General features: G+C 42.8%; 1 protein-coding gene across 6 annotated transcripts in view; it reads left to right on the forward strand.

The window, feature by feature from the left end:
• Positions 1–24,568, forward strand: part of LOC115197601 (anoctamin-1) — a 114,742-nt gene that overhangs the window by 34,308 nt on the left and 55,866 nt on the right. For 4 of the 6 annotated variants that reach the window (XM_029759273.1, XM_029759277.1, XM_029759274.1 and 1 more), the window contains exons 1-4: positions 4,553–4,775; positions 10,396–10,743; positions 16,598–16,696; positions 19,800–19,951. In XM_029759273.1, the coding sequence (XP_029615133.1) occupies positions 4,632–4,775; positions 10,396–10,743; positions 16,598–16,696; positions 19,800–19,951 (743 nt within the window). In that variant the 5' untranslated portion in view covers positions 4,553–4,631. Of the gene's footprint in view, positions 1–4,552; positions 4,776–10,395; positions 10,744–16,597; positions 16,697–19,799; positions 19,952–24,568 lie in introns of those variants that run through there. The other 2 variants (XM_029759276.1, XM_029759275.1) reach the window with 1 other exon arrangement.

Below are 24,568 nucleotides of genomic sequence, written 5' to 3' on the forward strand. Positions count from 1 at the left end.
GAATAAAATTTCATTGATAGAAGAGGAGCGTACTGAATTAATGCATCAAATGGCTGGAATTTGCTGTAATGATGGGCATACTATGTATTTTCGGTGAGCAGCATCATTTGGCTCCGTTTACGTAAAAGAGTCGCATTATTTGGCTCCCAAAAGGCCTTTCATTCATAATACTTGAAAATTGACCTAGAACCATGAAAATATTACTAATCTCTATCTGGATAAGAGCGTCTGCTAAATGACTTAAATGTAAATGTAAATGTAAATCCCAAAATGTAGGCGACCATTATGTAAGATCGTGATATGCATGTTCATAAACATTTTTACCAAATGATTAGATCGCCTGCAAAAGAAACAAACAATTACGCAATGTAAAATTAGCGTGGACCAGAATGATGTGCCCTCCCCACTATTTCCTGTCATATCAGCAAGAAATTATTTTCAAAAATCAAAAGGCTAAATTACTACACACCTTTATAGGGTTAGAGTTAGTGTTCCCACAAGGCCATATCTCCATGTTACAGCACTTGTTTACAGAAGACAGATAGACAGAGGCGACCACCTGTAATAATTAGCTATCTAGCATGCTCTAACACCTGTGCATAAGCATAACTGGGGAGGAAGTGTAGTGGAAGTGTAGTTTGTTGGCTGGAGGCACACAGCTGTATGGATCTGTGCAAACCTGCTACAGTAAGTGTATAGTTTTTTATTTGAAATATTTTTTCACGATTCTGCTGCAAAAAAATATGTTGGCTCTAATATGTGCTCACTCTCTCCCAATTTGCCAGTGGAAACACAGTTCCTATTAGAGTTATAACGTTAGAATTATCGACAACGAGAGTGAATGGTGCTAGTTAAGGAACAATTGAGGCCTGGACAAATACACTTCACACTGTAAAGAATAATCACAACTAAAGCCCAACACATACAAATAAACAAATACTGTATATATACAGTAGCAGTCAAAAGTTTGGACACACCTACTCATTCAAGGGTTTTTCTTTATTTTTACAATTCTCTACATTGTAGAATAATAGTGAAGACATAAACTGTGACATAACACATATGGAATCATGTAGTAACCAAAAAAGTGTTAAACAAATCAAAATATATTTTATATTTGAGATTCTTCAAAGTAGCCACCCTTTGCCTTGATGACAGCTTTGCACACTCTTGGCATTCTCTGAACAAGCTTCCTGAGGTAGTCACCTGGATTGCATTTCAATTAACGGGTGTGCCTTGTTAAAAGTCAATTTGTGGTGACACTGTCTTTGATTTATTTCGAATTCAAGGCACACTTAACCAGCATGGCTACCACAGCATTCTGCAGCGATACGCCATCCCATCTGGTTAGCGCTTAGTGGGACTATCATTTGTTTTTTAACAGAACAATGACCCAAAACACACCTCCAGGCTGTGTAAGGGCTATTTGACCAAGGAGACTGATGGAGTGCTGCATCAGATTACCTGGCCTCCACAATCACCCGACCTCAACCCAATTGAGATGGTTTTAGGATGAGTTGGACCGCAGAGTGAAGGAAAAGCAGCCAACAAGTGCTAAGCATATGTAGGAACTCCTTCAAGACAGTCGGAAAAGCATTCCTCATGAAACTGGTTGAGAGAATGCCAAGAGTGTGCAAAGCTGTCATCAAGGCAAAGGGTGGCTACTTTGAAGATTCTAAAATCTAAAATATATTTTGTTTTGTTGAACACTTTTTTTGGTTGCTTCATGATTCTATATGTGTTCTTTCATAGTGTTGATGTCTTCACTATTATTCTACAATGTATTTAATAGTAAAAATTAAGAAAAACCCTTGAATGAGGAGATGTGTCCAAACGGTACCATATATTTTTTATTTTCTTTGCCCTTTGGGACATGGGGAGGGGGTGGTATGGGGGGGGGGTTCGGTGTGGTGGGAGGGGGGGGGGTAGTAACTGACAAGGAGCCCTGGTTGCTACGGGGGTGGGATGTGGTGATAGACATGTGGGGGGCAGGAGTTGGGTGGTTTGATGGAGACATGTTGGATGGGTGGTGTTGGGGGAATGAGGTGGAAGGTTGGCTGTGGAGGCTCACTTCTTTTTGTTTATTTTCCTTTGCATACTATGTTTATTGTTACAGTACGTTTTGATTCTGTAATATGATCATAATGATCAATACTTTATGTTTACAGTGCCGTCAGAAAGTATTCTTACCCCTTGACTTATTCCATATTTTGTTGTGTTACAGCCTGATATCAAAATTGATAAAATCAATTTTTTTATCCTCACCTATCTACACACAATAGCCCATAATGACAAAGTGAAAACATGTTTTTAGAAATGTTTGCAAATGTATTGAAAATTAAATACAGATATATCTTGTTAACATTATTATTTTTTTACTTCTTCAAACTCTGTCAAATTGGTTGTTGATCATAGCTAGACAACCATTTTCAAGTGTTGCCATAGATTTTCAAGCAGATTTAAATCAAAACTGTAACTATGCCACTCAGGAACATTCAATGTCATCTTGGTAAGCAACCCCAGTGTATATTTAGCTTTGTGTTTTAGGTTATTGTCCTGCTGAAAGGTGAATTTGTCTCCCAGTGTCTGTTGGAAAGTAGACTGAAGCAGGTTTTCCTCTAGGATTTTGCCTGTGCTTAGCTCTATGCCGTTTCTTTTTATAAAAAAAACCCCTTGTCCTTATGATGACAATCATACCCATAACATGATGCAGCCACCACCATGCTTGAAAATATGAAGAGTGGTACTCAGTGACGTGTTGTGTTGGATTTGCCCCAAACATAACATTCTGTATTCAGGACATATAGCTTTTTTTTTGCCACATTCTTTTTGCAGTTTTACTTTAGTGCTTTATTGCAAACAGGCTCGACTGAGGGACCTAACAGATAATTGGTCTGTATGTGTGGGGTATAGAGATTGAGGTAGTCATTCAAAAATCATGTTAAACACTATTATTGCACACAGAGTCAGTCCATGCAAATTATTATTTGACTTGTTAGGCAGATTTTTACTCTTGAACTTTAGGCTTGCCATAACAAAGGGGTCGAATACTAATTGACTCAAGATATTTCAGCTTTTCATGTTTTATTAATTTATACAAATTTCTAAAAATATTGTAGTTCACATGGCTGAAAACCCTTGGGATAAGACAAAATGCTTTCGGTTGCCTTGGGTTCTTGAGAGTAAGCCTGCTACCAGCTGTAACGGCTGTCGTTGGGTATTGATGACCAAATCGCAGGCGGGATGTAAATACTCATCTTTTAATGGTAAAGAATCAAGCAAACACGGAAAAACAATAAACAAGAACAACTCAAGACAGGCTATACTTACAAAAATAGCAGTGCTAACGAAAACAACCCACAACCCCAAGAGAAAAACACACACCTAATATATGACTCCCAATCAGGAACAACGATATCCAGCTGTTCCTGATCGGGAGTCACACAGACTAACACAGAAACAGAACAACTAGAAACTACATACAACACACAACCTCTGCCACGTCCTGACCAATACTAAACAACACTCCCTCTGCTGGCCAGGACGTGACACCAGCTAGCTACCAGTTGCACAGCAACTTAAGTACTTTGGACCGGGTTTAAGAACTCTGAGATTAGGCTGAAAAAGATGTTAGCATTGACAGAAATGCTACAAAAAGTTAGCGCAACGCTGATTCTCTATTGGCACATGTGAGCGATAAATTATACATTTAATCAAAACTGTTGTACCTACAAACGTATTCAGTCCGACAAATGGTAAGTCCAATGGTATGGATGCTATAGTCTCGTTTTAATCATACGCCAAGAATTTGAGCTAGGTGGTTGCAAGACATTTAATTTTTTCCTATCGACCCTGACAAAAATCCTGTATAGGTTCTCGGTACCAGCTGAACGGATCATGGCGAGATGCGGGGAGTGTGTTGTGTTACTCCAATAGAGAGTTATTGGAGTTAAACAATATGACACCATTGACATTGGTGTCGTATTGGCTTAGATGTGATGGTAGGAAGATTTGAATTTAACATTGAGCATCAATCAATCCCTACTTATTCTGGGGGCCGTCCCCCCCACCTGTTGGAATTTACTTAAAATTTCAGTTGATAACACAAGTACCAATTGACATCGTTAATCACTGTAATATTTTGTGTAGTTGGTTCTATTACTCCAACTGATCTTGTGAATATACACAGCATTAGAAGTGTTTAATCCCCCCTTGTTCAACAGCGCGTATCCAGTGCCACATCTGAAGTGGTACACCGTCACTGTGTTGCGCTGACACAATCTCTCACCGAGGACCTTCTCAGGGGAATGTTTGTATTGGTTGGGCCAATGTTTACATTCTAATGAAATGTAACGCAGCTTAACCTTGGCCTCGGAATGACTAGCAGACCCTGAAGAAGATGAGAATATCTCTTAAACCTATGATATGTAATGAGATATTGGGAAATGAGAGGGCACCTTGTCGCATTCAGATCAAGTCTAATATTAGCTACTTGGCATCTCAGACTCTTCTCAAGTAACAAGTACTAGGTCTTGTAGCAGGGAGACTTTGGGCTTGGTTCAACGCTGTGGACGGTGACAGAGAGAGCGGGAGAGAGAAAGAGAGAGAGAGCTGTGTTTGATAGCAGTAGTATGTGGCAGCGCTCGCCTAGTGATGGGAAGATGGCTGGAGAAACATCAGAGAGCTCAGGGACTTCACTGCTTCATGACGCAGCGGCTACAGCTAGCAAGCCCAGGCACTTCTTAAAGGATGTGATTTTTCATGGCAAATTTCAAGTGAGTAGAATGACAAAGATATACAGTATGTATGGATTTACATAATGTGTTTACATATTAGGAGACTGAGACTATCTCAGGGGGAAAACCTTCATCACATAACAGTTTGCTATATGTTTTATAGTAAAGATAAGTTTGGCAGTTATTTCAATTTTGATTTGATTGATTTGTTGGAAAATAATAGGTGGAAGTCAGACTTATGTTTGTTTAGTGTAAATGTAGTTGAAAAACCTACTTACACATCAAGTGGGTTAAGTAATAACCTGAATATGTTTTTCAACTACATTTACACTATTTTGCCTAATGTTAATCCATTCTTTATAACTTTTGTGTAAGGTTTTTATCTCAATATAGTTGAGAAATAGCTTGACCTGGTTTGGCAGTGTGTAGAGAGATAATTATCATGTAGGCTAATTACAGAACAAGTATCTACTGTAGACGTCTGACACGCTGTACTGTCTTGTTCCCAGGCGTGGAGTTACTCTCAGCACAGAGGGGGCGGGGCGTTCTCGAGGGGCCCGTCTGACCAAATGAATTGCTGATCCGGCCTATCATAAATGCAAATTGCAAATTAGCATGTTAGGCAGTCAGCCGCTAAAAATAAATGTGACCAGTCATGCTCATCAGTCTATTGGGAATTAAATTGGCTCGTGTGTATTTTCATACAGAGCCCAGTTTGAGCGGAATATAACCTGTTGCACAGTGAGAGATCACTCTCACAGCACATCAAATCAAATGTTATTTGTCACATGTGCTGAATACAACAGGTGTAGACGTTACCGTGAAATGCTTACTTACGAGCCCAACACCAACAATGCAGTTCAAGAAATAGAGTTAAGAAAATATTTACAAAATAAACTTAAGTAAAAAAAATGTATAAAAAGTAGCACAATAAAATAACAATACCGGGGTTATATACAGGGGGGTACCGGTACCGAGTCAATGTGCGGGGGTACAGGTTAGTAATGAGGCTATATACAGGGGGTACCGGTACCGAGTCAATGTGCGGGGGTACAGGTTAGTAATGAGGCTATATACAGGGGGTACCGGTACCGAGTCAATGTGCGGGGGTACAGGTTAGTAATGAGGCTATATACAGGGGGTACCGGTACCGAGTCAATGTGCGGGGGTACAGGTTAGTCGAGGTCATTTGTACATGAAGGTAGGGGTAAAGTGACTATGCATAGATAATAAACAGCGAGTAGCAGCAGTGTAAAAACAAATGTAAAATGTCAATGTAAATAGTCCAGGTGGCCATTTGATTAATTGTTCAGCAGTCTTATGGCTTGGGGGTAGAAGCTGTTAAGGAGCCTTTTGGACCTAGACTTGGCGCTCCGGTACCGCTTGCCATGCGATAGCAGAGAGAACAGTCTATGACTTGGGTGACTGGAGTCTTTGACAATTTTTGGGGCCTTCCTCTGACACCGCCTAGTTTATAGGCCCTGGATGGCAGGAAGCTTGATCCCAGTGATGTACTGGGCCATACACACTATCCTTTGTAGCACCTTACGGTCAGATGCCAAGTAGTTGCCATACCAGGTGGTTGCCATACCACGTGGTGCGGCTGTAAACCTTTTGAGGATCTGGGGACCCATGACAAATATTTTCAGTCTCCTGTGGGGGAAAAGTGTCAGATCTCTGACCTCCTCCCTATAGGCTGTCTCATCGTTGTCGGTGATCAGGCCTACCACTGTTGTGTCGTCAGCCAACTTAATGATGGTGTTGGAGTCATGCTTGGCCACGCAGTCGTGGGTGAACAGGAGGGGACTAAGAACGCACCCCTGAGGGGTCCCCGTGTTGAGGATCAAACATGTGTTCTGATAAGCCCACTCATTGCGCAACATTTCAACACGCAACAGATATCCACTGTTAAAAAGAGGCTATTTATTTCTCAACTCCTCTTAATATTAAGCAACTGCCATTTGAGTGCAGGCATATGCTGGACTGCTGGAGGCAGTCTGCATGTTGAAAACATATACTGTAGGCCTACTTAATAGTTTGAAACCTGGAAGTTTTACTTCATAGCCTATTACAAGGCATGTCTTACCTTGCTTCAAAGTAGCCTATAGCCAAAACCTGACCATAGACATTTTTGTTTTTCAAAAAATCTGCAGGATCTTACATCCATGGCTGCACCCATGGCCTGCCCTATGCTAGCTTTGCTTCTGCTTGTCCCACGTTACACATGCAGCTCTGTGAAGAATTGAACTATGCAAAAGAGAGGTGTGTATGTGTGTTTGTGAAAAGTGGACCTTTTTGGGAACGTAAACAAAAACAAACTCATTTATGACATGCAGCCCTACTCCACATCTGGCGGGCTAGCTGCCATAGACAACTTAACTAATTGGTCATGAAAGCAGCGATAGAGGAGAGTGGGGTAATTTGAGCCAAAGGGGTACGTTGAGCCCCCTTGTTTTTAGGAAACCATACACAAAATCTATTATTTTACCAAATATTTAGGTAGAGGTCATGGCGAATGTGAAGGAAGAAACCACATGGAAAAAGTGGTAAGCAAGTTAGGTCCCCAAAAATAATTTTCACCAAGTCAAATACATTTATTGTGTTAGAGGTTTCGTAATGCTTGTATCTAAACCAAAGTAGAGCATTTTAATATTGTTCTATACTTCCGTTGGAGTCTCTATAACCTTCAATATGAGGTCCTAAACCTAGCATGAAAGTGCATCCTTGTAGCTGTGTGGACTAATATAGTCAAAATGTTTGCCTTGGGGTAAGTTGAGCCAATGACCATAGAGTAAGTTGAGCCAATGACCATAGAGTAAGTTGAGCCAATGTCAAGTTGTACAAATTGAAGTGTTTTCTTCCCATGCGTAATGCAAGCCATTATCACTGGGATATTAGGTCACAACAGGGCCTGGCCTATGTTAAAAGTGTTTTTAAAACGTACAAAGTGTTTGTTAGGTGTTAAGCCTATGTTAAAAGATGTTTAAAATTATTAAAAGACAAAACTGTAATATTTACATGAATTCTGATTATTTCCAGGGACACACAACATCCTGAAATATGCACTGAGTGGACAAAACATTAGGAACACCTGCTCTTTCAATGACATAGACTGACCAGGTGAATCCAGGTGAAAGCTATGATCCCTTATTGATGTCACTTGTTTAAATCCACTTCAATCAGTGTAGATGAAGGGGAGGAGAGATTTTAATTATAGAAGGATTTTTAAGCCTTGAGACAATTGAGGCACGGATTGTGTATTTGTACCATTCAGAGAGTGAATGGGCAAGACAAAATATTTAAGTGCCTTTGAATGGGGTATGGCAGTAGGTGCCAAGCACACCGGTTTGAGTGTGTCAAGAACTGCAATGCTGCTGGGTTTTTCATGCTCAACAGTTTCCGTGTGTATCAAGAATCGTCCACCACACCCAAAGGACATCCAGCCAACTTGAAACAGTGGGAAGCATTAGAGTCAAAATGGGCCAGCATCCCTGTGGAATGCTTTCAACACCTTGTAGAGTCCATGCCCCGACGACTTGAGGCTGTTCTGAGGGCAATTGGGGTTGCAACTCAATATGAGGAAGGTGTTCCTAATATTTTCTACTCTCAGTGTATTAAATAAACAACATTTGGTCACATGCATGTGTTTATCAGATGTTATTGCGGGTGTAGCGAAATGCTTGTGAAAAAACTACGTTTCCTAAGAGCTAGAAGCGAGGCAGCCCTCTCTTTCGCCGCCATTTTTTTTTTTTGTGTAATGTCTTTGTTAGAAAGAATACTATATTTCCCTTGACGGATTGATACTGAACGTCTCAACTTACTCCACTCTCCCCATAGCCTCATATAACCCACATCAGTAGTGAGTGCCTCCTAAAATCTTCCCAGTCAGTGGTACAAATGGAACAGTGTCTTAGAATTTCATGATTTATTTGACCTTTATTTAACTAGGCAAGTCAGTTAAGAACAAATTCTTATTTACAATGACGGCCTACCCCGGCCAAACCCTAACCCGGACGACACTGGGCCAATTGTGCACTGCCCTATGGGACTTCCAATCACGGCCGGTTGTTATACAGCCTGGAATCAAACCAGGGTCTGTAGTGATGCCTCTAGCACTGAGATACCATGCCTTAGACCGCTGCGCCACTCGGGAGCATGTGAGGTAGAGTATGGAATTGGGTAGAATTGTCAAATTAGGTCATTGAATTAAGTGATTGTATTAATGTGGGGCGGGCCACAATCCACTTCTTACATATTGTGATTAAAAATAGAAAATCAGTTGGGTCAGTCAGTGCTATCAAAATAGTCTGCAGGAATATTGGACAATATTATTACAACTGATAATAATAAGACCAACCCAGATTGCTAAAGATCATTGTCAGTCAGCCTTGCTCACCCAAACACAAGAAACACCCACATGTCTGCACACACACAAACAATCATCAATCATTTTGGCACTCTTACCTGAAATGAGCTACTGTAGTTCAGGAAGGCCTTGACATTTCTCCATGTAACTGCCATTTGGGCAAATAATACTATATGTTGATAGTGGCAGATTGGGTTATATGCACTTCTTCATCAGCCTATAACACTTAAAATGAAAAAATATATATATATAATTTCGTAGGTGATGTTGCAGAGATGACACTCTTGGATGTGATGATAATGATAATACTGACTATTGCAACAATATTGGACCACCAGGTCAGGAATAAGCAAAGAGTTTTGGTCACTCAAACATTAATGGTCAAACAAGCTTGGATTTCAGCATTTGTTATATCCCTCTGAAAACGAGCCATATACTGTACATATCCAACTGAAACCGGAACAACCATGAATATGTCTTACATTTTGTTATAATCATGACACAAATATCCAAGTGGATATATAGGAATTTAGATTTTTCGTGTAAAAATGTAAAATGTTATAATGGCCATATAAGACGCCTTCTTTTAAACAAGCCACAGTATAAGATTGGATTCTTTGTGAAGAAGAGCTTTCTCTCAGTGGTTAATATTTTCTGGTTTGCAGGGAGACAGTAGATGACAAATCTTTATATTACAGTATTGTCAAAATCCTACATTTATTTTTTCAATATTTTATTCTCCATTTGTTCTCAGATTGTTATGATTATAAAATGTATTTCTACCTTCCCTGCTGTGATATATGTTCAGGAAAATCCTATTGAATTTTGTACAATAATAGATTTGAACATTATACTGTACCTATAGACACTATTCATATAAATGAATGATATATCATAAAATATAGCACCAGGAATATTTGTTTAATCGTTTGTACACACACAGAGTAGCAACACAAGCCTTTTTTTGGATAAAAAAATGTGAAATACATGTTTTTAAGTAAATAGTTAACCAAATAATTATCAATACTGCTTGCCTTGCAAATCAGCATTCGGGTTGTAAGTCACTGAGACTGATCACTTCCCCAAGGGGAACTCAATTCCTTAGGAGCCCTATTGGGACTAGCTTGACCCCACCTTGACCCCTGTAGTCTAACTGGCCCATTAACCATGCTGTGCCTCTCACGACAAATGGCAAAAGCTGCACAGCACACACACATACACACATGCACATGATTCAGCTAGGCAACTAGCCCAAGCAGCCCTCTAATGCATAGCCCTCCCCTCTCTCCCCAGCTCCTGAACTGCCTGACACCTGAGGAGAACACAGGATGTCAGCATGGCCTGTACTTCCAGGATGGAGAGAGGCGGGTGGACTACATCCTCACCTACCACATCAAAAAGCCCAGCAGCTCGCGCTCCAACCGACAGTCCTCCCGCTTCACTGACAACGCCTTCACACGGAGCCTCCGCCGTGGGACAGCCAGGCTGGGACGAACGCCACCCCCTCAACCCAGAGGTGACCCGGAGGTGGCCTCCCAAGACCACAGCATGGACTACCACGTGGACGACAAGCGCCTTCACCGGGAGGAGTTTGAGGGCAACCTGAGGGATATGGGCATGGAGCTGGAGAAGGATGAGGATGTGAGTTGCTTCTCTACGGCTTCTCTGTTCTGTTCTTTTTGACCAAACCCACACGATATTATCAGCAATGTCCAGCCAGGTCTAGCGTTAGCTGTGAGTTAGCTTAGGGCAGAGAGGGGACAGTATTCCACACAACACAACACCGCTGCACCTCTACAGTCTTTGTTTTCCAGCTGGCTGGTGGATCAGGGGTATTTTTGTCTTTGGCCTTAGGTCAGCCAGTTTGCCTGGAGCCCCCACCATGTAACAGTATACAAAAGATACATTGTACTTTGGTACAGCACCAGCTGAAACCGGCCTATAGAAGGCTAGCAGGACTTGCAGCAGTAACCAGGGTAACTGGGGTAACCCGGGGTACCTTTTAACCTGCCTGGCTACTGTCATTGGTTTGTTTGTTTGTTGGATATACAGTGCCTTGCAATAGTTTTCATCCCCCTTGGCGTTTTTACTATTTTGTTGCATTACAACCTGTAATTTAAATAGATTTTTATTTGGATTTCATGTAATTGACATACACAAAATAGTACAAATTGGTGAAGTGAAATGAAAAAAATAACTTGTTTAAAATGTTTAAAAAAAATGTAAGATGGAAAAGTGGTGCGTGCATATGTATTCACCCCCTTTGCTATGAAGCCCCTAAATAAGATCTGGTGCAACCAGTTACCTTCAGAAGTCACATAATGAGTTAAATAAAGTCCACCTGTGTGCAATCTAAGTGTCACATGATCTGTCACATGATCTCAGTATATTCACCTGTTCTGAAAGGCCCCAGAGTCTGCAACCCCACTAAGCAAGGGGCACCACCAAGCAAGCGGCACCATGAAGACCAAGGAGCTCTCCAAACAGGTCAGGGACAAAGTTGTGGAGAAGTACAGATCAGGGTTTGGTTATAAAAAATAGCAGAAACTTTGAACATCCCACAGAGCACCATTAAATCCATTATTAAAAAAATTGAAAGAATATGGCACCACAACAAACCTGCCAACAGAGGGCCGCCCACCAAAACTCACGGACCAGGCAAGGAGGGCATTAATCAGAGAGGCAAAAAAGAGACCAAAGATAACCCTGAAGTAGCTGCAATGCTCCACAGCAGAGATTGGAGTATCTGTCCATAGGACCACTTTAAGCCGTACACTCCACAGAGCTGGGCTTTACTGAAGTGTGGCCAGAAAAAAGCCATTGCTTAAAGAAAAAAGTAAGCAAACACATTTGGTGTTCGCTGAAAGGCATGTGGGAGACTCCCCAAACATATGAAAGAAGGTACTCTGGTCAGATGAGACTAAAATTTAGCTTTTTGGCCATCAAGAAAACTTTATTTCTGGCACAAACCCAACACCTCGCATCACCCCGAGAACACCATCCCCACAGTGAAGCATGGTGGTGGCAACGTCATGCTGTGGGGATGGTTTTCCTCGGCAGGGACTGGGAAACTGGTCAGAATTGTGGAATGATGGATGGCGATAAATACAGGGAAATTCTTGAGGGAAACCTGTTTCAGTCTTCCAGAGATTTGAGACTGGGACGGAGGTTCACCTTCCAGGAGGACAATGACCCTAAGCATACTGCTAAAGCAACACTTGTGTGGTTTAAGGGGAAACATTTAAATGTCTTGGAATGGCCTAGTCAAAGCCCAGACCTCAATCCAATAGAGAATATGCGGTATGACTTAAAGATTGCTGTACACCTGCAGAACCCATCCAACTTGAAGGAGCTGGAGCAGTTTTGCCTTGAAGAATGGACAACAATCCCAGTGGCTAGATGTGCCAAGCTTATAGAGACATACCTCAAGAGACTTGCAGCTGTAATTGCTGCAAATGGTGGCTCTACAAAGTATTGAATTTGGGGGGGGTGATTAGTTATGCACGCTCAAGTTTTCAGTTTTTGTCTTATTTCTTGTTTGTTTCACAAGAAAAAATATTTTGCATCTTCAAGGTGGTAGGCATGTTTTGTAAATCAAATGATCCAAACCCCCCAAAAGTCCTTTTCAATTCCAGTAAGGCAACAAAATAGGAAAAATGCCAAGGGTGTGAATACTTTCGCAAGCCAATTTGGGTCCCGAGGAAAAACCTTTTGAGAACCACTGGTTTAGACTCTAGAGACTACCATGATTACCCCTTCAAAGTAGGAGGATACAAATGCAAATAAAAGCTGACTGGTCATCGGTTACAATAATCAGATCAGATTGTGATGTCATGATCTGGGCCAAAATCTCCATCCCACCTGAACAGGCTGGGAATTCCAGGATTTTTTTCAAATAGCTTTTACACAAAATGGGCATTATCCAAATTTTCACAGTTTTAGTGTCATTTCGACCTCATAGTGTGAAAATATCATAACAAAATAGGGAAATCTCATTTTTAACTGCACTGCCCCTTTAAAAATTACATAAGTAGTATCTGTGTTATGCTTTATTTTTCTTGTTCAAAGTCAATGAATTTTGAATTCAAAATCACTGATCAGGATCAAAAGATGAGTCTCTTGTAAAAAAAAAAAGAAGAAAGTATGGCAGGCATTGAATCAACTTGTTGGATTAGATGTCATGAGAGTGAATGAAATAAGGAAACCCTATGTAGTTCTAGTAGTAGTCTGGTGCGTTGACCAACAGTAACCTGTCATGGACAGGACCTGAGGATGTCATGAGGGTGAAGTCCAGTAATATGAGACTAAGTTGGTCCAAGTGCTGAGGATGGCAAGATGACAGCTGCCATGGTAGATCTCTTTACCAAGTCAGGGCCAGACAGGGCAGGGCTCTGTGGAAGGATCACACCATGCACAGACACACACAAACACACACGCACAATCACACACACAGCGCCAGGCAACCAATCAAATGAAATCGAATCAAAATCAAATGTATTTATATAGCCCTTCTTACATCAGCTGATATCTCAAAGTGCTGTACAGAAACCCAGCCTAAAACCCCAAACAGCAAGCAATGCAGGTATAGAAGCACGGTGGCTAGGAAAAACTCCCTAGAAAGGCCAAAACCTAGGAAGAAACCTAGAGAGGAACCAGGCTTTGAGGGGTGGCCAGTCCTCTTCTGGCTGTGCCGGGTGGAGATTATGACAGAACATGGCCAAGATATTGAAATGTTCATAAATTACCAGCATGGTCAAATAATAATAATCACAGTTGTCGAGGGTGCAACAAGTCAGCACCTCGAGAGTAAATGTCAGTTGGCTTTTCATAGCCGATCATTGAGAGTATCACTACCGCTCCTGCTGTCTCTAGAGAGTTGAAAACAGCAGGTCTGGGACAGGTAGCACGTCCGGTGAACAGGTCAGGGTTCCATAGCCGCAGGCAGAACAGTTGAAACTGGAGCAGCTGCACGGCCAGGTGGACTGGGGACAGCAAGGAGTCATCTTGTCAGGTAGTCCTGAGGCATGGTCCTAGGGCTCAGGTCCTCCGAGAGAGAGAAAGAAAGAAAGAACGAGAGAAAGAGAGAATTAGAGAGAGCATACTTAAATTCACCCAGGACACCGGATAAGACAGAAGAAATACTCCAGAAATAGCAGACTGGCCCTAGCCCCCCGACACATAAACTACTGCAGCATAAATACTGGAGGCTGAGACAGGAGGGGTCAGGAGACACTGTGGCCCCATCCGACGATACCCCCGGACAGTACAACCAATGTGTGGCAATGCCAGCTGGAAGATCACTCAGAATACCTTGACTGTACTCTTTAAGAGCAGTACAAACTCTTAAACACTCTCACATACTCTCACACATACAGAGTGTTTTCATGTTTTCAATGAAGTGTGTGAGAAAGAGATATATAATTATGTCATATGTCAAGTATTTTTGTGGACTTTTGTTACAAGGCAGGGTACACGCGATATTTGGTTCTGGGTGCCATACACTCACTGTGTTATAAATCATTTGGGTATAATTTTCCATTTTGTCCCCAAATTGCATTCAAGCCATCATTCTATTACCAAAGTGTTTCCCATGTGGTTATCATGTCAGACTGTTCACTGTGGGGGAAGACATACAGAATAATCTCTGTTTTATGATCTTAGCGGAGAGAAGGGAGTAATGTTTAGGTATTTTATCATTTCCTCTCATCGTCCGTCCATTGTGGAGTTAGGTGATTAAAATAGGCGCCCTAAATATTATAGATGATTAAAGTGCTGTTGACTACACTAATCTGTCTATAGAGGACATTTAAGTGGGAGTAATTCACATCTGTATCTAATAGAGGGAGGGACACTGGGACGGGACTGAAGTGGGAAGGAAGGAAGCAGAGGTGGTGATGGGATGTGGATGAGTGCCAATGTTTGGGATTCAAACAGTGATGGGATTAATGGAAAATTCTGCTAGGAAACCCATATGAACTAACCTTGACCCTCTATGTTTCTAGAACATTCTAGTTGTCTCTGATTCTCGAACAAGAATGCAATGTGATGTCTGACAGTGCGAGACTACATTATAGTTGACTGGATGTCTTTTAGATCTGCACGCCTAAATTCAATACTTGTTGCAGCATCACTTGTTATTAAGGTTTGTTGGGCCGAAGAAAACTAGTATAAAGGAAGTAGGACCTGCACACACGGTTGCTCCACCGCACACCTTTAATCAGGCTAGTTACACAACCACATTTTGATCCAAGACTGGCTCTATCAAAACCTCTAACTGTGTCCATGAGGGGTCTGTGTGTTTTACAATGTGATGGTGGGAACAGGATACGTGACACATTCTCACAAACGAGCTGTTGCATTCCTAAATCACTTCTGATTAAATGCAGCTCTGAGTACTCAAACTGATTCAGCCTATAGATAGCACTGACACCATCGCGTCTTGAGCTGTTGAAAATGTCACTCCTAATGTTTCAGACATGGTGACATTTGTCGCTTGACATACAGTACGCAGTACAGAGGCATGTCAAGTCCAAGGTACTTTTATAAGATGTTATGCAAAGACTGATGATCTGTGTCAACAACAAACATGATGCTGGCTGATAGATGATAGAAAGTGACAAAGGCTGTTAAGACAGTCGGTTGTTCAAGGGTTTGAGATCAAAGTTAGAGACTGTGTTTTGTTTAAGATTCTGCGTCCCTTGTTGCTAATGATGCTTGTCTTAGCTCTATTGAAGACAATACAAACTGAGATAGCGTGTAACAGTTGGTTGTTTAGAATTTGAGATCAAGTTAGAGGCCATCCCCTGCTAGCCATGCTTGTCTTCGCACAGGAGGAGCTGCACATTGGAACAGATGTTCTGTGCTGTACCATGTCAGTGGGTGAATGAGCATCTCAGTAACCACTTATTCCATGTAAATTATATCATGAGGGTCATATCTGGGTAACTGGGTAACAGCAGCATCAAAGCCTTCACAGTGAATCCTTCCTGTGTTGATGTTGTTTAACGTACATACAGTACTGTGGAATACTATTTGTGTTGGTACTAGTTTGAACTTTTTTGTCATTGTCCTAGATTCAAATGCTTACGTTATCATTGTAATGATGATGACGTGTATTCAATAGAAGGGTAGCTGATTCTTCTCATGATTTCCCATGGTGTCTCTTTGTCTCTGTGCCATACAGTAAGTAGCCTTCAGTTCCCAGACATTGTTTTGATTGAACTGACTATAGAAGAGGGATTTGTTTGGAGACCGTTGTTTACCCAACTGTCATCCAGATGAATGTATTGCTTTCCTTAAAGACAAGAGATAAACACATGCAATTCTTTCATTCTTTTCGTTTGTTGCCTTTATACATACCTCTAATGTTGATGCTGCATGTCATATACTGTTGTTGGTCTAGCATAAAAAGGGACATAATAGCCAAAGGGTTGGGCATTCAGTACAAAAAATGAAATTAATTTTATGAAATGAATCTGTTTTTTGTTTATTTCAGACTAAAACTCCAGGTGTGGGCTTTGTGAAGATTCATGCTCCATGGCATGTGCTCTGTCGAGAGGCGGAGTTTATGAAGCTCAAGATGCCCACGAAAAAAGTAAGTTAACTGTTGAATGACATGTAAAGGTTACAAGCTTCTCTAATGAGCTTTGAGAGGGAGGCAAGGAACCAGAGGAAACAAGGACAGAGGAAGCAAGGACAGAGTTAGCAAGGACAGAGGAAACAAATACAGAGGAAATAAGGACAGAGGAAGCAAGGGCAGAGAAAGCAAGGACAGAGAAATCAAGGTTTTGACAGCAAGTAACCTTTTCAGACACAGACCTGATGCTAGCCATTCTCATGAAAATAATGAAAATAGTCTGGGTAGCCATTTGATTACCTGTTCAGAAGTCTTATGACTTGGGGGTAAAAATTGTTGAGAAGCCTTTTGGTCCTAGACTTGGTGCTCCGGTACCGCTTGCCACGCGGTAGTAGAGAGAACAGTCTATGACTGGGGTGGCTGGGGTCTTTGACAATTTTTAGGGCCTTCTTCTGACACCGCCTGGTGTAGAGGTCCTGGATGGCAGGCAGCTTAGCCCCAGTGATGTACTGGGCCGTACGCACTACCCTCTGTAGTGCCTTGCGGTCGGAGGCCAAGCAATTGCCGTACCAGGCAGTGATGCAACCAGTCTGGATGCTCTCGATGTTGCAGCTGTAGAACCTTTGTAGGATCTCAGGACCCATGCCAAATCTTTATAGGTTTTGTCGTGCCCTCTTCACGACTGTCTTGGTGTGTTTGGAACATTCTATTTTGTTGGTGATGTGGACACCAAGGAACTTGAAGCTCTCAACCTGCTCCACTACAGCCCCGTCGATGAGAATGGGGGCGTACTCGGTCCTTATTTTCCTGTAGTCCACAGTCATCTCCTTACTCTTGGTTACGTTGAGGGATTGGTTGTTATTCTGGCACCACCCGGCCAGGTCTCTGACCTCCTCCCTATAGGCTGTCTCGTCGTTTTTTGGCTGATCAGGTCTACCACTGTTGTGTCATCTGCAATCTTATTGATGGTGTTGGAGTCGTGCCTGGCCATGCAGTCGTGGGTGAACAGGGAGTACAGGAGGGGACTGAGCATGCACCCCTGGGGGGGCTCCAGTGCTGAGGATCAGCGTGGCAGATCTGTTGCTACCTACCCTCACCACCTGGGGGCGGCCCGTCAGGAAGTCCAGAATCCAGAATCCAGTTGCAGAGGGAGGTGTTTAGTCCCAGGATCCTTAGCTTAGTGATGAGCTTTGAGGTTACTATGGTGTTGAACACTGAGCTGTAGTCAATGAATAGCATTCTCACATAAGTGTTCCTTTTGTCCAGGTGGGAAAGGGCAGTGTGGAGTGCAATAGAGATTGCATCATCTGTGGATCTGTTTGGGCAGTATGCAAATTGGAGTGGGTCTAGGGTTTCTGGGATAATGGTGTTGATGTGAGCCAATACCAGCCTTTCAAAGCACTTCATGACTACGGACGTGGGTGCTACGGGTCTGTAGTCATTTAGGCAGCTTGCCTTTGTGTTCTTGGGCACAGGGACTATGGTGGTCTGCTTGAAACATGTTGGTATTACAGACTCAATCAGGGACATGTTGAAAATGTCAGTGAAGACACCTGCCAGTTGGTCAGCACATGCCCGGAGCACACATCCTGGAAATCCGTCTGGCCCCGCAGCCTTGTGTACGTTGACGTGTTTAAAGGTCTTACTCACGTCGGCTATGGAGAGCGTGATCACACAGTCGTCCGGAACAGCTGATACTCTCATGCATGCCTCAGTGTTGCTTGCCACGAAGCAAGCATAGAAGTGATTTGGCTATTTCAGCCACACCCATTGCTGACAGGTGTATAAAATTGAGCACAAAACCATGCGATCTCCATAGACAAACATTTGCAGTAGAATGGCCTTACTGAAGAGCTCAGTGACATTCAACATGGCACCGTCATATGATGCCACCTTTCCAACAAGTAAATTCATCAAATTTCTGCCCTGCTAGAGCTGCTCCGATCAAAAGTCTAGGAGCAACAACGGCTCAGCCGCGAAATGGTAGGCCACAGAAGCTCACAGAACTGAACCGCGAGTGCTGGAAGTAACGTCAGCACAAGAACTATTCGTCGGGAGCTTCATGAAATTAGTTTCTATGGCCAAGCAGCCACACACAAGCCTAAGATCACCATGCACAATGCCAATAATCTGCTGGTGTGGTGTAAAGCTTGCTGCCATTGAACTCTGGAACAGTAGAAACGTGTTCTCTAGAGTGATGAATCACACTTCACCATCTGGCAGTCCGACAAATGAATCTGGGTTTGGCGGATGCCAGGAGTATGCTACCTGCCCGAATGCATTGTGCCAATTGTGAAGTTTGGTGGAGGAGGGATAATGATCTGGGGCTGTTAAGTAAATGTATTTCACCTTTATTTAACCAGGTAGGCCAGTTTACAGCTGTGACCTGGCCAAGATAAAGCAAAGCAGTGCGACAAAAACAACAATGATATTCTAGACGATTCTGTGCTCCCAACTTTGTGGCAACAGTTTGGGGAAGGCCCTTTCCTGTTTCAGCAATGCAATGCTCCCGTGCACAAAGTGAGGTCCATACAAAAATGGTTTGTCAAGATCGGTGTGGAAGAACTTCACTGGCCTGCACAGAGCACTGACATCAAACCCATTGAACACCTTTGGCAATGTTCCATCATCTAGTGGAAAGCCTTCCCAGAAGAGTGGAGGCTGTTATAGCAGCAAAGGAGGGACCAACTCCATATTAATGCCCATGATTTTGGAATTAGATGTTTGACGAGCAGGTATCCACATACTTTTGGTCATGTAGTGTATATCTATATATTGTAGGTATATTAACTGAAGGTTTATCTATATATTGTAGGTATATAAACTTAAGGTATATCTAGATATTGTAGTTATATAAACTGAAGGTATATCTAGATATTGTACGTATATTAACTGAAGGTTTATCTATATATTGTAGGTATATAAACTGAAGGTATATCTAGATATTGTAGTTATATAAACTGAAGATATATCTTTATATTGTAGGTATATGAACTGAAGGTATATCTAGATATTGTAGTTATATAAACTGAAGGTATATCTTTATATTGTTGGTATATGAACTGAAGGTATATCTAGATATTGTAGTTATATAAACTGAAGGTATATCTTTATATTGTAGGTATATGAAATGAAGCAGAGTACGGGTGTTGGGGCGAAGATCAACACATTGGTAAACAAAGTGACAGAACCTCTCTATCCCAACGTGGAGGATAACAGGACACAAAATGTTAAGCATCTCTCCTACATGTTCTCCAGAGAAAAACAACACCTGTGAGTATATACTTTATGTCTTTTGATAATATAGGGTATACAGGACTGTATAGACTGTATAAATGTACCTTAACATATGGACTTCAATTCCTGCTCCAAACCATCTTGGTTTCAAGGACATTTAATGCACTTGTAATGTACAATACCAGTCAAAAATTTGGGCACACCTACTCATTCAAGGCTTTTTCTTTATTTTTACTATATTCTACATTGTAGAATAATAGTGAAGACATCAAAACTGTGAAATAACACATATAGAATCATGTAGTAACCAAAAAAGTGTTAAACAAATCAAAATAGATTTTAGATTTTAGATTCTTCAAAGTAGCCACCCTTTGCCTTGATGACAGCTTTGCAAACTCTTGGCATTCTCTCAAACAGCTTCACTTGGAATGCTTTTCCAACAGTGTTGAAGGAGTTCCCACATATGCTGAGCACTTGTTGGCTGCTTTTCCTTCACTCTGCAGTCCAACTCATCCCAAACCATCTCAATTGGTTGAAGGTTGGGTGATTGTGGAGGCCAGGTAATCTGATGCAGCACTCCATCACTCTCCTTATTGGTCAAATAGCCCTTACACAGCCTGGAGGTGTGTTGGGTCATTGTCCTGTTGATAAACAATTGATAGTCCCACTAAACGTATCGCTGTAGAATGCTGTGGTAGCCATGCTGGTTAAGTGTGCCTTGAATTCTAAATAAATCACAGACAGTATCATCAAAGCACCCCCACACCATCACACCTCCTCCATGCTCACGGTGGCAACCACACATGCGGAGATCATCTGTTCACCTACTCTGCGTCTCACAAAGACACGGCGGTTTGAACCAATAATTTCAAATTTGGACTCATCAGACCAAAGGACAGATTTCCACTGGTCTAACGTCCGTTGCTCGTGTTTCTTGGCCCAAGCAAGTCTTTTCTTCTTATTGGTGTCCTTTAGAAGTGGTTTCTTTCCAGCAATTCAACCAGGAAGGCCTGATTCACGCAGTCTCCTCTGAACAGTTGATATTGAGATGTGTCTGTTACTGTCACAATCGTCGTACAGAGCGGTCCATGGCGCAGCGTGAGTTGAGTTCCACATAATTTTAATTCACAGTGAAACAACAAGAATAACAAAACTTCCAACGAACGTGAAGTACAGCGCGCACATAGGCACTAACTGAAACAATATCCCACAAAGCAGGTGGGAGAAAGGGCCTAAATATGATCCCAAATTAGAGGCAACGATTACCAGCTGCCTCTAATTGGGAACCATACAACTCACCAACATAGAAATAGAATGACTAGAACACCCCCCTAGTCACGCTCTGACCTAAACACCATAGAGAACCAAGGGCTCTCTATGGTCAGGGTGTGACAGTTACTTGAACTCTGTGAAGCATTTATTTGGGCTGCAATCTGAGGTGCAGTTAACTCCAATGAACTTATCCTCTTCAGCAGAGGTAACTCTGGGTCTTCTTTTCCTGTGGCTGTCCTCATCAAAGGTGCGGACTAAGGCCGCAAAACCTGAAACCAGATGGGGAGGGTAGGGGGGGGTGACTAGTGTCGGTGGCGGCTCCGGTGCGGGTAGTGCCCCTGCCCAGACCCCGGATCCGGCCATGGCGCCGGGCTGAACGCTGTGCCTGGACTGGGCACCAGCGCAGAGGTATGCTCCTGCCAGGGAGCGGGACTGGACACCGTGCCTGGACTGGGCATCGGCGCAGGTTGCACCAGACTGATGACACGCTCCTCAGGTCGAGTACGTGGAGCCGGCACAGGACGTACTGGACTGGGGAGCCGCATTGGAGGCCTGGTCTGTGGAGCCGGCACAGGTGGCACTGGACTGGTGACATGCACTTCAGGAAGGGTGCGGGGAGCCGGCACAGGACGTACCGGGCTGGGGAGGCGCGCTGGAGGCCTGGTGCGTGGAGCCGGCACAGGTGGCACCGGACTGGTGACACGCACTTCAGGGTGAGTGCGGGGAGCTGGCACAGGACTCACCAGACTGCTGACAGGCTCTTCAGGTCGAATGTTGTGCAGAACACACCTGCACAACATCTCTCTCTTCTCTCTCTCTCCCAACTTCTCAATCGCCTCCCTGACGGTCTCTGGCTCTTCAGGACGAGTGCGGGGAGCCGGCACAGGACGTACCGGGCTGGGGAGGCTCACTGGAGGCCTGGTGCGTGGAGCCGCCACAGGTGGCACCGGACTGATAACACGCTCCTAGCCAACATCATTCTCCGATATCCCTCCTCACACTGCTCCATCGACTCCCAGGTGGGCTCTGGCTCTCTCCTTGGCTCGGCCAACCACCCCTCGTGCCCCCCCCCCTCAAAACATCTTGGGGTTTCTGTGGCCGCGGTCCCCGGCGTCGTCGCTGTCCTTCCTGAGTCCTCTGCGACTCCCGCTAAGGAAGGGTCTCGTGTCCTCCCATGATTTCTTCCCAGGTCCAAAACTCCCTTACCTCCGTCACACGCTGCTTGGTCCTTGTGAGGTGGGATATTCTGTCACGATCGTTGTACAGAGCGGACCAAGGTGCAACGTGAGTTGAGTTCCACATAATTTTAATTCACAGTGAAACAACAAAAACAACAAAACATCCAACGAACGTGAAGTACAGCGCGCACATAGGCACTAACTGAAACAATATCCCACAAAGCAGGTAGGAGAAAGGGCTTCCTAAATATGATCCCCAATTAGAGGCAACGATTACCAGCTGCCTCTAATTGGGAACCATATGTCACAGGCCGGCTCATAGCCTGTGGCAAAAATGAGAGGACATCAACAACCGGTATAGGCCAATTCAAAAAGTTCTTTATTATAAAACAAAACTATTAACTCTACACAAAGAAAAAGGAATGAGGTGTGGAAATGTCATAATGTAAGGTGTATGTAAGGTGCATGGATGCGTGAATATGTGTGTGAACATGACTGAGTGGAAACTAAATAAACCAACAAAGGAACAAACAAAACAGGATCATACCTGGAGGAGCAGGGAGAGAGAGAGCAAGCGAAGCGAGGAGACAGAGAGGTTAGTGGAGCAGTTTGTTAAATACCCTGAGCCCAGGTGGCTCCAATCACACCAGCTCCAATCACTAACGACCCTCCTCTGCCTGCAGGAGGAACCGCCCCTGCACTGCAGAGGAGGAGCCGTGACACATACAACTCACCAACATAGAAATAGAATGACTAGAACACCCCCCTAGTCTTGCTCTGACCAAAACACCATAGAGAACCAAGGGCTCTCTATGGTCAGGGTGTGACAGTTACTTGAACTCTGTGAAGCATTTATTTGGGCTGCAATCTGAGGTGCAGTTAACTCCAATGAGCTTATCCTCTTCAGCAGAGGTAACTCTGGGTTTTCTTTTCCTGTGGCGGTCCTCATGAGAGCCAGTTTCATCGTCGCGCTTGATGGTTATTGCAACTGAACTTGAAGAAACGTTCAAAGTCCTTGACTAAACTTCATTTCTTAAAGTAATGATGGACTGTCAATTCTCTTTGCTTATTTGAGCTGTTCTTGCTATAATATGAACTTGATCTTTCACCAAATAGGGATGTCTTCTGTATACCACACCTACCTTGTCACAACACAACTGATTGGCTCAAACGCATTAAGAAGGAAAGAAATTCCACAAATTAACTTTTAACACGGCACGCCTGTCAATTGAACTGCATTCCAGGCGGCTACCTCATGAAGCTGGTTGAGAGAATGCCAAGAGTGTGCAAAGCTGTCATCAAGGCAAAGGGTGGCTACTTTGAAGAATCTCAAACATAAAATATATTTTTGATTTGTTTAACACTTTTTTGGTTACTACATGATTCCATATGTGTTATTTCATAGTTTTGATGTCTTCACTATTATTCTATAATGTAGAATGTAGTAAAAATAAAGAAAAAGCCTTGAATGAGTAGGTGTGTCCAAACTTTTGACTGGTACTGTAAATGTCTAGTGGCATATGATATGGCATGTGGTGGCATATGCCTGTTCGCACACATTAAGGACAGGCAAGAAAAATAGCTGAAGACATATACGTTGTTCTAAAGAATTATATACATCACTATATACAGTATGTCTTCCAATCACATATACAAAACTGTTCTCTAAAATTCCATTCCTGTACCTATCCATCTTTGTTTACGGGAATTTAATGCACATAATCTAATTGACTACTGTAGTGGTGTACGGTATAGTATGTGGCATACCCATTGACACCCATTGACAACAGAACAGAACAATAGCTGAAGGCCTGAAGGTCTGACAGATAGTCTGTTGTTGTACTATCAGTAATAACTGTGAAACAGTTTAGGGGAAGGTAAACCATTCCTTGAAAATACAGAGGGCCGAACTTGAACCCGTAATCGTGTGTAAAGCTTCCCGCAAACACTTACATACCAGCTCACACTGCATGATCGAGCCCAGAAGCAAAGTCAAATAATCATGATGTTGTGTTTAATGTTATGAAAGAAAGGACCTATCAGCTGTGAATCTTACTCAAACAGCACACTCAAGTATTTGTAAGGGCATGAGCTATAAACAGGGTTATTTCTGCCACAGTTTGTTTTGTTGGTTTATTTGGTGTGGAGATTGGATGGCCGTCTATTCTGAGCTATTGCCCTAACACTGGAAGCTATGCTATCC

The sequence above is a fragment of the Salmo trutta genome, chromosome 7 (assembly GCF_901001165.1).
Source record: "Salmo trutta chromosome 7, fSalTru1.1, whole genome shotgun sequence".
Lineage (NCBI taxonomy): Eukaryota > Metazoa > Chordata > Actinopteri > Salmoniformes > Salmonidae > Salmo > Salmo trutta.